The following is a 13,446-nucleotide window of genomic DNA, read 5'->3' as shown; positions in this document are numbered from 1 at the left end:
AGTCTCACAGAGTCTAAGAAGCAAATAACTGGGACTTATATTAATTTTCTGTTTATAAAAGGTGAGGGAGGAACATATTCATTCAACAGCATTAAATGATGTGAACGAAGAGACATTTTGGAATGGGATCCATCAGTGATTGGCGTTCCTTCAATTGGAATTGTCCAAAAGGGCAGTGGGTAGAGGCAAGTGGCCTTTCCCCTTTCTGTGGTACCGCCCCTGACAGCCACAGGTGGGTCCATAAGAGAACACTAGCGCGAGCCTGTCGTTCTGCCATTGGGGCTAACTCAAGCTCAAATGGCAATTCCAATCAAGTGGCAATTGTTGCTCCAAGTGCTATGTTGAGAGGTTCTGAGGCTGTGTCTAGGCTCAGTAGGAAAGATAACGATGCTCAATACATAATGTTGGTCTTGGTCTTGGAGGTGGTAGATGGTGGTAAGTGGTAGTATAATATTTTGGCTTCTGGCTCAGTGGGAAAACAAAACATAGCACATGCTACTGCAGAGCAGGGCAGGAATTCTATGGATTATAAATACTATGTTCTGGAGAATTCAGTTCCAGGAAGTTCAAGTGGGACTGTTTTAAGAAAAGGAAAAAAAATTGAGACATAAGGACATTGAAGAAAAAAAGAGTAAATCATTTGATCAAAAAGGATGCATTTATTCTTAAAGGATGCCAATGTTCCACAGTGGGAGAGGGCATTTAAAGGAGGCTGGAGGCTGGGTGTGGCAGCTCATGCTTGTAATCCCAGTACTTTGGGAGGCCAAAGCAGGAGGATCACTAGAGCCCAGAGTTCAATACCAGCCTGGGCAACACAGGGAGAGCCCCATCTCTACAAAAAAAAAAAATTGTTGTGCATGGTGGCACACACCTGTGGTCCCAGCTGCTCAGGAGGCTGAGGTGGGAGGATCACTTGAGCCCAGGAGGTTGAGGCTGCAGTGAGCCATAATCATGCCACTGTACTCCAACCTGGTGACAGAGTGAGATCCTGTGCCCCCACCCCCCCCAAAAAAAAGTCTGGGTTGGTGCCAGGTAAATCCCAAACCCAAGCATGTCTATTACTTAGAAAAAGAGAGGGGAATAATTTAGCATGATGAAGCTCTACAGGAGATGTCCAGTACTTACTAAATCCTACTCAAAATGTCTTTAATTCTAGAAGGATAGATTTGTTTGATGCCAACATTTTAAAATACAGTATCTCAACTTCAAGTAGCTAGATGAAGATGCTAGTTTACAATAGAGCTAGCATCTTCGTCTTTCTCAGTCAGAGCTCCCCACTATCTTGCAAACAGGTCTAAACTTAAGTGGTGGTAAGGTCCATTATCATTTCAAAGTAGATGCAGGCTTCTCAGTCCCTCTGCAAAGCAATTTTAAAAGGAACTTATCCAGAGGATATGATCTTGAAATAGATGAAAATCAGAACCAAATGCTCATCTGCAACCCAAATTAAAACTCATCATCTTGCAGTCAGTCAAAAACAGATGCTAACAGAACATGGACATTCATCCCAAGATGGTGAAACTTTCCATCAACGAAGCAGCTTGAAATCACAGTCTTGTGAGGTTCCTGGAAGCACTGTTGTAACACACTTGTCAGGACTGAAGAATTAGCTCATAACTTCCCTGAGCTCTTGATTCAACACTCTTCAGATGACTGTGGAGTTGTTCTCAAAGAAACATACATCAATTCAAGATTTTCCCGGTTATCACAAGGCAGGCAGTGAAGGACCAGGCTGGGCTAGAATAGGTATTTCCCTTTTTAACCTCCACTAAGGACGTTATTCTTCTCTGAAACCTCTAGTCAATTCTACTCAAAAAAATGTGTTCAATATGGACTTTATTCAACTCTCGACTATACAGTGAATGACTGAGATTCAGCCACTACGTACTACCCTAACATACTCATAACAGTTAATCCAGATAAGGTGTATGATGACAATAGTGTAACAGATAATCAAGATGAGAATTCAAAAAAACTGATCAAAATTATGAGGTATCAGGGGTAGGTTTTCTAGGAAGACCATCACTGAAAGATGTAAGATAGAAGCTGACCCTCATGTTTCTCTGTTGCCACTAAAGGTGGGCAAGAATTGGACAAAAGTGCCAGTGTTTTATGTTGGATAGAAAGAAGACAGAGTTGTAGCATCTCTGTTCCAAGGAATAATGAACCAGAGAGATTTACAGTACAGTGAGATCTGAAGTCAGAGGATGGAAAATATAGCCTTTCAAGATTTTTTTTTCCAGTCGTTGGTCCTCTAAGTGACCAGGCCTCCTTCTTAAAGTTCTTTAGTCTTGTTCTAGGATGACATCACAGGCATTTTATGTCATGCCCTACATGTATATACAGTAGTCCTCCCTTATCTCTGGGGGATACATTCCAAGACCCCCAGTGGATGCCTAAAAACTGATAGTACCAAACCCTACATATACTATGTTTTTTTAATCTATACTTACATATCTATGATAAAATTTAATTTGCAAATTAGGCACAGCACTCTTGCCCTTTGGGGCTATTGTTAATTAAATAAGGGTACTTGAACACAAGCACTGCGATACAGTCATCTGATAACCAAGACAGTCGATCTGATCACCGAGACTGCTACTAAGTGACTAATGGATGAGCAGCATGAATATGCTGGACAGAGGGAGGATCACATCCAGGGCAGCAAGGGGCAAGATCTTATCATGCTCCTCAGAATGCCGTGCAATTAAAACTTACGAATTGTTTATTTCTGGAATTTTCCATCAAATATTTTTGGACTGCCGTTGAACGTAACTGAAACCATGAAAAGTGAAGCCATGGGTAAGAGGGGACTACTGTATACCATTTCTTTTTTTTTAGTCTCCCTGTTACTCCCCACTAGAAGAATAAAGGTGGGAGAACAAAGGGGTCTGGCAGGAAGGAGACTGCAAACTATGTTGTCAATTCTTGAATCCATGAGCCCTGTGCGGAAACCCTCTAGGTCTGTTCCTCTCGGGACATTAAATCATTCTCTTTTTATTTCTAATATAGTCCCATGATTTTATTTCCTAAGAAACTTTAGAAAATTTACAGCTTTTGAACTATATGTCCATCCACTATTTGACATCCTGGGGGTCATCGGCCCACCCAGGAGCTTTCATGATCAAGTCAAAATCACAATGTATCCATTGGGCTTCAGGGCAGAACATGCATCCTCAGATGATTGTTGTACACAGAAAATAGGGAACACAGCTAAGATCAATACCGGGGAGCTCCCAAATGGGAATTCCATTTTCATTCCTTCATTAAAATCATAAAATCCATAATAATTCCTGGTTAGCAATAAACACAACCATTGTGCCACATCATAAATCACACCTTCTGATCGACAGAAAATGAGAATGATAATATTATAAAATAAAATAACAATGATAATAATGCCATAACTTAAGATCTTTCTTGTAGTCCAGCTACAGAATTTTTACAAAATGGAATAATTTAATGCAAACAATACTGTTCTTTGTATAAATTAAACATTTTCCTTCATCCTATCTAAGAGCTATAAATCACAGACACTACATTTTAAATCAATGGATCAACATAAAATGTAAACAAATGGATCAAACAAGCAAAAGGAACTCTAAATTCCCTCCTGCCTTTCCTTTTTGGCTGATGCAATCAGTGAAACCCAGAGGAGCGGCAACATTTTCATGTGCATTGGAAATGGTTTAACAGCTGTCTGTGCAAGTATTTCCTAACGTCCAACATGATGTAATGTCAGAGAGTCCAGCGAATCTAGAGAGGTCGTTTGACAGTAATCTATCTTGGAGACAGGGACAGGTACTAGGTCAATACCTATTTGTACATAAAATTCTAAAAAAAACTTTCCTTAAGACCAAGGCACCATGAAGTACCTTGGAATGCTTTTCAGAGCCCATGACCCTGGAGACAGGCAGGACCTCATGCTTTTGGCAACGTAAAAATCTTTCCTATCCCTGCTCAGCATCCCTTGTTCTTTCCACAAATGTTCAAATCCAGTTATTTAAAACTGCATTGATTTGGAGTGAAGTAAAAGATATTTTACAAGTAGCATTGAACAAAAATGCTATTGTGCTGGCAGAGGAGTTGCCTTTTGCAAGCTGCTTGTTTTTGCCTTTATTCTGACAGTGGTAGCCAGTCATTAAGACTTCTAAGACAGGCTGGGCACAGTGGCTCATGCCTGTAATCCCAGCACTTTGGGAGGCTGAGGCAGGCGGATCACCTGAGGTCAGGAGTTTGAGACAAGCCTGGCCAACATGGTGAAACCCCATCTCTACTAAAAATACAAAATTAGCCAGGCGTGGTTGTGGGCACCTGTAATCCCAGCTACTCGGGAGGCTGAGGCAGGAGAATCGCTTGAACCTGGGAGGTGGAGGTTGCAGTGAACTGAGATTGTGCCATTGCACTCTAGCCTGGGCAAAAAGAGCAAAACTGTCAAAAAAAAAAAAAACAAAAAAAAAAACAACAACCAAACCAACGAACCAAAAAAAAAAAAGAACTTCTAAGATAGAATGAGTTAGTGAATAAAAACAAAGGGATGGTTTGGGCTCAGACATTGTATAGACACACATACATCCTAGCTGCCTTCAAAGTCTGTTCTGCTTGAATCAATATGACTCAAGTACACAAGCAACCTGGTTCCAGAGAGGCATGATTCCATCTTCTCCATGTAGCTGAACTGAGTGATCCTGAGAATGGAGTTTTATAAATTCCACGTTTGTTTTCCTAACACCGTTGTAGATGTTCTTCCTCTCTTACCCTTTTCTCCTCCTCAGTACTGCCCCCCAACCTTTGTTCCTACAGGAAGTGGTCAGCAGGCAGAAAGGAAATGAGCTACAAGGAAATGGCACTTGAGTATGAAAGATCAACACATTGGGTCAAGGTAGCACATTTGTCAAGGTAATGACAGTGACAGCACTAAAAAGGGACGTATTTGCCAAAATCAAGATTTGACACTATCTGTAAACCTCACTACCAACTGCTGCTTAAACATTTAAAAATGAAACCAGCTTCCACATACACAGGTTTGTTTGTTTGTTTGTTTGTTTGTCTGTTTTTCCCTCCTAGAGGAAGCACACGCCCTTGAAGACGTTGGGTGCAAGTATCTGGTCACCAGACTTTTCTAGGTCATTTCCGTAAGCCACCTGGACAAGCTGGTTGAAGTGAATATGGTCTGTTCACAAGTTGCCTGGAATTGCTTTTCCTTTGCTGTTCTTTGTGTTCTAAAATGTTCAGTGTCTTGCTCTGGCTCTTCTTTAGTCACTTATGGCCAAAAGACCTGGTCCCCTGTTCAAGCAGCAATAATACCTCCCGGCCCCACAAATTCCCAAGGATGTTGCTCCTAAATTCCACTTATTTCTTTTTTTCTGTTCTTTTCTTTTTCTTTATCTTTTTTTTTTTGCAAGAAATTATTGTCTCTCTATCTCATATATAGTTCACTCTTTACAGTACAAAGTGTTAAAATGTCAAACAAAAATAAATATCAATGTTACAGTAGCTAGAATATTCAATAAAATAGATCCCTGCCATTCTTGATTGAAATGTTCAGTGAGACTTAATTTCATTTGGATATTATTTTTCCAGAGATTTGCGAAGTCTCATGTTCCTGTTATTGCAGCTCATTTCTAGGGGGTGGTAAAGATGGGGTAGTCTCTCTTCCCAGACAAAATGCTGGGAGAGAGTGGGACGAGTCTGGGGGTGGGGTGGATCTGAAATGCCAGTATAGTCACGAGATCTTCAGGATGTGTATTCCTTCATTACCAGGTAGCAGAGCTGTAGTGTTTATTGGTCCTAACTGTGGCATCAGAACACTCCCCATCTGAAGAGTCACAGTCCGATTCTTCAAACTGCATAGGGTTCTGCAAAGGCAAGACAAAATAAAACCTTAATTCATTTCTATAATCACTCAGTAAATATATGTCAAACACCTCCCACACAACAGGCACTGTGCTTGGTAAGGGGGCTACAAAGGTAAATGACACCAGGTCCTGTCATGGGGCTTATGGAGAAAGAAAACACATGATGATGATGATTGCTACGACAATAATAACAGTGCCCACCACACAACCACTTATATAGTGTTTACTATGCTCCAGGCACTGTTGTAAGTACTTTATTTATTTATTTATTTAGAGATGGAGTCTCACTCTGTCGCCCAGGCTGGAGTGCAGTGGCACGATCTTGGCTCACTGCAACCTCCGCCTCCTGGATTCAAGCGATTCTCCTGCCTCAGCCTCCTGAGCGGCTGGGACTACAGGCACGTATCACCATGCCCGGATAATTTTTTGTATTTTTAGTAGAGATGGGGTTTCACCGTGTTAGCCAGGATGGTCTTGATCTCCTGACCTTGTGATCCATCTGCCTCGGCCTTCCAAAGTGCTGGGATTACAGGCATGAGCCACTGCGCCCGGCGGTAAGTACTTTATTAATACATCTGTTAATCCATTTAGTCCCCATGATAACCCTATGAGACAGAGGCTATTATCATCCCCATTTTACAGAGAGGTTAAGTGGCTCGCCAGGGTCCCACAGTAAGTGGAATACTACGATTTGCATTCAGGCAGTCAGATTCCAGGCTATACACTTACAACCACTATGCTAGCCTGCCTCTCCAAAGGCAGTCCTGAATATGAAATAAAGTGCTGTATGTCCTATGATGGCATCATCCAGGGAAGAGTCAGGGTATGGAGGGGGGAGGCTCAGACCTTTAAAATAATTTTTGTTTTTTTCAGAGACAGGGTCTCACTGTTGCTCAGGCTGGAGTGCAGTGGTGTGATCATAGCTCACTGCAGCCTCAAACTCCTGGGCTCAAGAGAACTTTCCACCTTAAGCCTCCGGAGTAGCTGGGACTGCAGGCATGTACCATCACACTCAGCTAATTAAAAATTTTTTTTTGTAGAGGCAAGGTCTTGCTATGTTGCCCAGACTGATCTTGAACTCCTGACCCTAGAGTGATCCTCCTGCCTCAGCCTCCCAAAGTGCTGGGATTACAGGTATGAGCTACCACACCTGACCTGGGCTCAGACCTTTAACCATGTTGGGAGATAGGAGTGGGAGGAGGTGATGTTTGAGTTAAATCTTGACATGAAGGGTTCCTGAGCAGTTCAATGTGTGTGTGTCATTTGGGAGAAACCGCCCTCATTTCTGGGAGCTCTGTTGATCTCTGTACGTCTACTTACTTCTTGGAGGCCTGATATAGTTCGGCTCCGTGTCCCCACCCAAATCTCATGTTGAATTGCAATTCCCAGTGTTGGGGGAGGCACCTGGTGGGAGGTGACTAGATAATGGGAGTGGATTTCCCCCTTGTTAGTCTCATGATAGTGAGTGAGTTCTCATGAGATCTGATGGTTTCAAAGTGGGTGGCACTTCCCCTTTGCTTTCTCTCTCTCCTACCACCATGTGAAGACATGCTTGCTTCCTCTTCACCTTCTGCCATGATTGTGTTTCCTGAGGTCTCCCAGCCATGCTTCCTGTACAGCTTGTGGAACTGTAAGTCAATTAAACCTCTTTTCTTCATAAATTACCCAGTCTCGGGTAGTTCTTTATAGCAGTGTGAAAACAGACTAATACAAGGCCACTGTTGTATCTTATTAAATGAAAATTGTAAAGGCTCTAGAGACTTGAACCCCAAAGAGCAAAAAAGGGAACAGTGATGGGAGGAGAAGGGAGAAGCCCCCACCTCATAGCCACGTTCCTCCACACATAGCTTGCCCAGAGACATCTGAGTCTTCACACGGCGCACGGCACACTCCTTGTCAGAGAGCCCATCTGAGTGTGAGGATATGTCAATGGGAATCTCTGGCGTCTGGGACAGCAGGTCGTCTAGCTTCTCTGCCAAGCGGTCTTCAAGTTTATCAGCTAACTCATCAGGACTGTTTGAGTGGTCACTGGTATTTCCCTCTTCTCCATCAGACACAGAGAAATTCTCAGAGCTAAAGGTTGAATATGACTGGCAGCTGCTGATACAGCGATGGGGCCTAGAACCAAGAAGAACCAGGAAAACTTAGAGGAACAACTACTTTCCTTATCTGTCACTCATAGTAGTGGTAGAGATAATCTAGTTTTTTTCCTGCCATCGAGGAGGCCTAAGAAATCAAGATAGGTAGAAACTATTTAACTTTTAACATTAAAGCAATGGACTGATCCCCCATGAAATTCCATGTTGAGGCCCTAATACCAGTGCGACTGTATTCGGAGATAGGGCTTTTAGGAGGTAAATAAAGTTAAATGGAGCATAAGGGTGGGGTCCTATCAAATAGGATTGGTGGCCTTATAAAAAGAGGAAAAGATTCTCTCCGTTCCTCCCTCCTGCCCTTTTTCAACATGCATGTGCAGGGCAAAGACCATGTGAGGAAACAGAGAAGGTGGCTGTCTGCAAGCCAGGAAGAGAGCCCTCACCAGAAACGGAATCTGCTGACACCTTGATCTTGGACTTCCCCAGCTCCAGAACTTGAGAAATAAGTTCCTGTTGTTTAAGCCATCCAATCTGTAGTATTTTGTTATGGCAGCCCAAGGTGACTAACACAAGAAGGAAATTTTAATTTCCCCTTTCATTTGGTTTATATATTTATGTGACTAAACACTACACTCCAAGCTGATGGCTATGACTGGTCTTTGAAAAAAATCAGCTTGTCTAATCACGTTATGTACATGTATGCATAGTATGGAATGTCCAAATTGAAATTATGCCTCTTACTTAGAGAGTCATAGATTCTCACAGGTGAAAGAGACTTTGGAGAGTCTCTGGACTAACTTGTTTCCAAGATGAGAAAACTGGAGCCAGAGAAGGGAAGTGACTTGTTTAAGGCCACACCATGAGAAAAGGCAGAGCTGAGGCTTGGGCTGGGTCTACACAACTTTGATCAGTGTCCTTCTCTAACCTCCATCCCTCAACTCCCTGTCAATCCACCCCAGCTTCATTTCCCAGAGCCCAGTGTCCACTGGGCATGGTGGCCCTGGAGGCCCAAGTGCTTTCACTACCTCTGTTGACCAGCCTCCAACAGAAATGAGCTTGGAAGGAACATTCACTCTGCAGCTGTGGGTACTGCCCAGCTAGTTAGTAGCTCATTCCAGTTAACATCTGAGTTTGGCTCTGATGAGCCAATGCTTCTGGGGAGATAATTTGCAAAAGTTCCTCAGTTCCTTCCCATTCTTTATAAGCAGCTTAGTAAATAAGGATGATATTAGCTTACACTGGCTTAAAAAACATAAGAAAACAAATAATAAAGACTGCCTTTTTCTTATCTTTCTGTATTTCTTAGTATAAAGAGTTTTTTTTTTTTTGAGACAGAGTCTCACTCTGTCGCCCAGGCTGGATTGCAGTGGTGCCATCTCAGCTCATTGCAACCTCTGCCTCCCAGGTTCAAGCAATTCTCCTGCCTCAGCCTTCTGAGTAGCTGGGACTACAGGCATGCACCACCATGCCTGGCTAATTTTTGTATTTTTAGTAGAGATGGGGTTTTGCCTTGTTGGCCAGGCTGGTCTCGAACTCCTGATTCAGCCTCCCAAAGTGCTGGGATTAGAGGTGTGAGCCACAGCACCCAGCCTAGTACAAAGAGATTTTATGCCATATGACCTAGGCCTGGCTGATGCCCAGGCCAGGTGATGGGGTGAGTTGGTGGGGGGTCAGGGGGGCAGATCAGGGATATATAAGAAGAGGTCATAAAGAGTCCAGGAATAGCAGGGAATGAGAACAGATTTCAATTTTGTGTATAATGCGGGGATCCAGAATATAATTTATCAAAGGGCCAGGAGTGCTTTGGTTTGTAGGGAATTCCTGTTTTGGGGCAGGTACACAAATCTTCCTGGGGAGACTTCTTAGAGCATTACTCTTCAAGAACAGAATGTCTATTAGCAGAAAAAGACCTCTTGGTAGGAAAACTATCTTCTCTACCTTAGGGGCAGCTTTTATTCTAGAAGTAAGGGGAGATGGCCCTTATTGACTCCTAGCAGAAATATTATTATCATTATCTAAGCAAGAAGCTATTTCTAAGGCTGGGTTGAAGGTGGACTCAACTTATCATATTTAACTTGAGGTATAAAATCTAAGGCATGGGGAATGCTATGGACTGAATTGCCTTCCTCCCAAATCCATCAGTTGAAGCTCTAAACTCCAATATAATTGTATCTAGATAGACCCTCTAGATAAGGTCTTTAGGAGGTAATTAATATTAAATGAGGTCATAAGAGTGGGCCCCTAATCCAATAAGACTGTGACCTTTTAAAAGAAGGAAGATCTCTCTCTGCCATGTGGGGAAACAGCAAGAAGGTGGCTGTCTGCAAGCCAGTACGAGAGCCCTCATCAGGAACTGAGTCAGCTAGAACCTTGATCTTGAACTTCCCCAGCTCCAGAATTGTGAGAAATCAATTTCTGTTGTTTAAGCATCCAGAAGCCTGAGCAGACTAACACAGGGAGGCTCACTAGAAACCAACACAATTACCCATAAAACAGCATGGCCATCTGTCACAAACTGGCCACTGTATTCTCAGTTGTAACCTTGAATCTGTATTCATGCTCCTCATCATGAAGTTGCTGTAAAATGAATGCTGATGAACTAGGATCTGCTGTGCATGAACAACTGCCAAAATGTGCCAACAGGAAAACATGAACACAGTGAGTTCAAAGTTCTCTATAAGGTGGCTGCCAGGGAATCACCTGTGGTTGAAGAGTAGGTGTGGCAAACTTAGGATTTTTTTCCCCATTCCACTAAAAAGCAATCATGTGCATTTGTTGGTTTTACCTCTGTCTTCGTGGAAATTCAACTTCACTATCTACTTCCCCTTCTTCCTCTTCTGAGGAGTCATCTCCACTCTGAGGAGAACAAGGAGAAAAGAGTTTTATTTATTTTAGTGTCACTCTCTCTCACCCTATCCCCACTACCTGTAAAAAATGTAATTATCATCAAAAGGCATTCATTTAGTAGTAGCTTGCTGAATGTCATCTTTAAACTACATGTCCTCATTATTCATTTAGAAACTTTTCCAGGGTACCTATGATGGCAGGCCTGCATGAGATGCTGGAAGACGTGTAAAACTCAGTGAAATTTTCTTTGTCCTCAGAGAGATGATGGCTCCATTAAAGTGTCCAGAGGTGAGTGATGGAGAGGGAAGTTGGAGAGGTCTTGGATTTGGGGGCAGTCTCTTGTAATCATTGTCACTAGTGGTTCCAGGCTCTGTTATAGAAGTGATATTTGAAATCCTCAAAGCCCAACAATTACTTTTTCCCTTTTTATATACCAATTTTCACTAATATTATGCATTAGTTTATATATATACTAATTTATATACCCTTTTTCCACTAATATTATGTAGTTAGATAGATATTTTTGAGGGTCAGACTATATCCTGTTTGTACTTTATGCCTCACTCCATCAATACAATACTGCATACAAAATTGGTGTTATCCCTATAAATATATATAATTATTGTTTGTCAATTAAAAGAAAGTGCTTAATGCATTTTTATTGAGTCAGCATGTTGGCAGCAATAAGGGAGCTTTGGCTGGGACACCTGAGGCCCCGTGATTGCTGGGGCTCCGTGGTTGATCTGGAAGGCGGGGTAAGTGTCCTGACTGAGGTGATCTTCCTTTACAGAGAACTCATCTCAAACCAAGGGCATAGGAGCAGCCACACTTAAGATCAACTGTCCTTAATGACAGCATCATGATACACTGGATTACCCAGTTGCTTGTAAGGTGGGTAATTGGGTCCAAGGAACTGTACCAAATATTGAGAATAATTTACCTTTTTAAAAGTCAGTTCTAAAATACCATGACTCTTACACATTTGTATTCTGATATGCTTTCTTTTTTAAATAGGAAAGACAGAGATGAAGTTATCCTGACTGCTGAGATGAGCAGTTTACCCCAGGAGGACCTGTGGGACTATGTTTTGGTAAAGAAAAGTTGAGCTCTCTGTGGGAGTGAGGTTCCAATGAGGCCAAATGTACAAGGTGTGTGTTCTATGGCCTAAAGAGCTGTAGATGGTGTCACAATGGCATGAGAAAGTTTCAAAGATACATGTTATTTGGGGGAGCCTGGGGGATGGGATGACTGCTAAAGGGTGTGGGGTTTGTTTCTGGCATGATAAAAGTGTGGTAAATTTGGTTGTGGTGATAGTTACACAGCTCTGTGGATAAAAAACATTGAACTATACATTTTAAATGGGGGGACTGTATGATATGCAAATTATATCTTAATAAAGAAGTTACCAAAAAATACAAGTTACTGGCCATCGGAGCTGGAGGAGCAGAGAATGGATTGGCCCAAATCAACTGCACCAGCTGAAACACAATTTTTTAAATTAATTTATTTATTTATTGAGACAGAGGCTTGCTCTGTTGCCCAGGCTGGAGTGCAGTGGTGCGATCGTGGCTCACTGCAACCTCTGGCTCCTGGGTTCAAGTGATTTCCTGCCTCAGCCTCCCGAGTACCTGGGATTACAGGAGTGCACCACCATGCCCAGCTAATTTTTGTATTTTTGGTAGAGACGGGGTTTCACCATATGGCCAGGCTGGTCTCGAACTCCTGACCTCAGGTGATCCACCCACCTTGGCCTCCCAAAGTGCTGGGATTACAGGTGTGAGCCACCACGGCCAGCCCCTGAAACACAATTTAATCTCTGGGACTGCTTAGTCAGTACAGGAGCAGCAATGTAGGTGGAGGAGGAAATGCAGTTCCCAGACGACAGCCCTCAGCTTCAGCTTCTTTTCTACTCAATGCCTAGTTGACCAAACATACTCATTACATTTTATACCCTTTCATTCCTTCAGCTAAATTCCTGGTGAACAATGATGATGAGATGAAACCATACTTAGAATTGGGTGGGTGTCTACCATGTTGTAAACATTTTTCATACATAATCTTATTTTTTGACTCATAGCAAGAAGAGCTAATACTTTTGGAAAAGTGCTACATTCCAAGCCCTGTTCCAAATGCTTTATATGTATTCATGCCTGTAGTCTTTATATCAACTGATGAGGCAGAGTCCAATATTAGGCCCATTTTATGGACAAGGAAACTGAGGTCCATAGAGGTACTAAATGGAAGAGCATGGCTTTTTTTTTTTTTTTTTTTTTTTGAGATGAGGTCTCACACTGTCGCCCAGGCTGGAGTGCAGTGGCTGGATCTCGGCTCACTGCAGCCTCCCGTCCCAGGTTCAAGCAATTCTCTGCCTCTGCCTCCTGAGTAGCTGTGATTACAGGTGCCTGCCACCACGCCTGGCTAATTTTTGTATTTTTGGTAGAGATGGGGTTTCACCATGTTGGCCAGGCTGGTCTTGAACTCCTGACTTCATGATCCACCTGCCTCGGCCTCCCAAAGTGCTGGGATTACAAGCATGAGCCACTGCACCCGGCCAAGAGCCTGGCTTTAAATTAAGATCTGTCTGACTCCTAGGCTCGTGCTCTTAACTGCTATGGTAGTCTGCTTCCCAGCTGACAAATCCCAGG

At 42.7% G+C, this 13,446-nt stretch overlaps 1 protein-coding gene and 1 long non-coding RNA gene across 3 annotated transcripts in view; one reads left to right on the top strand and one right to left on the bottom strand.

The window, feature by feature from the left end:
* Positions 1–4,321: 4,321 nt before the first annotated feature.
* The window catches only part of MAP3K13 (mitogen-activated protein kinase kinase kinase 13), a 199,448-nt gene continuing 190,323 nt past the window's right edge, over positions 4,322–13,446 (bottom strand). Inside the window, exons 13-15 of one of the 2 annotated variants that reach the window (XM_012510753.2) lie at positions 10,740–10,810; positions 7,679–7,976; positions 4,322–5,858 (exon numbers count right to left, since the gene is read on the bottom strand). In XM_012510753.2, the coding sequence (XP_012366207.1) occupies positions 5,757–5,858; positions 7,679–7,976; positions 10,740–10,810 (471 nt within the window). In that variant the 3' untranslated portion in view covers positions 4,322–5,756. The remainder of the gene's footprint in view (positions 5,859–7,678; positions 7,977–10,739; positions 10,811–13,446) is intronic. The other variant, XM_003256582.4, reaches the window with a different exon arrangement.
* LOC115837310 lies at positions 7,451–12,206 on the top strand. Its single transcript, XR_004032358.1, has 4 exons — positions 7,451–7,488; positions 10,985–11,089; positions 11,592–11,692; positions 11,816–12,206. It is a non-coding gene; the product is annotated as an uncharacterized LOC115837310 (long non-coding RNA).

Source organism: Nomascus leucogenys, chromosome 11 (genome assembly GCF_006542625.1).
Source record: "Nomascus leucogenys isolate Asia chromosome 11, Asia_NLE_v1, whole genome shotgun sequence".
NCBI classification, from domain to species: Eukaryota; Metazoa; Chordata; class Mammalia; order Primates; family Hylobatidae; genus Nomascus; species Nomascus leucogenys.
The sequence above is the reverse complement of the archived record's forward strand: the minus strand, read 5'-3'. Positions and strand labels throughout refer to the sequence as shown.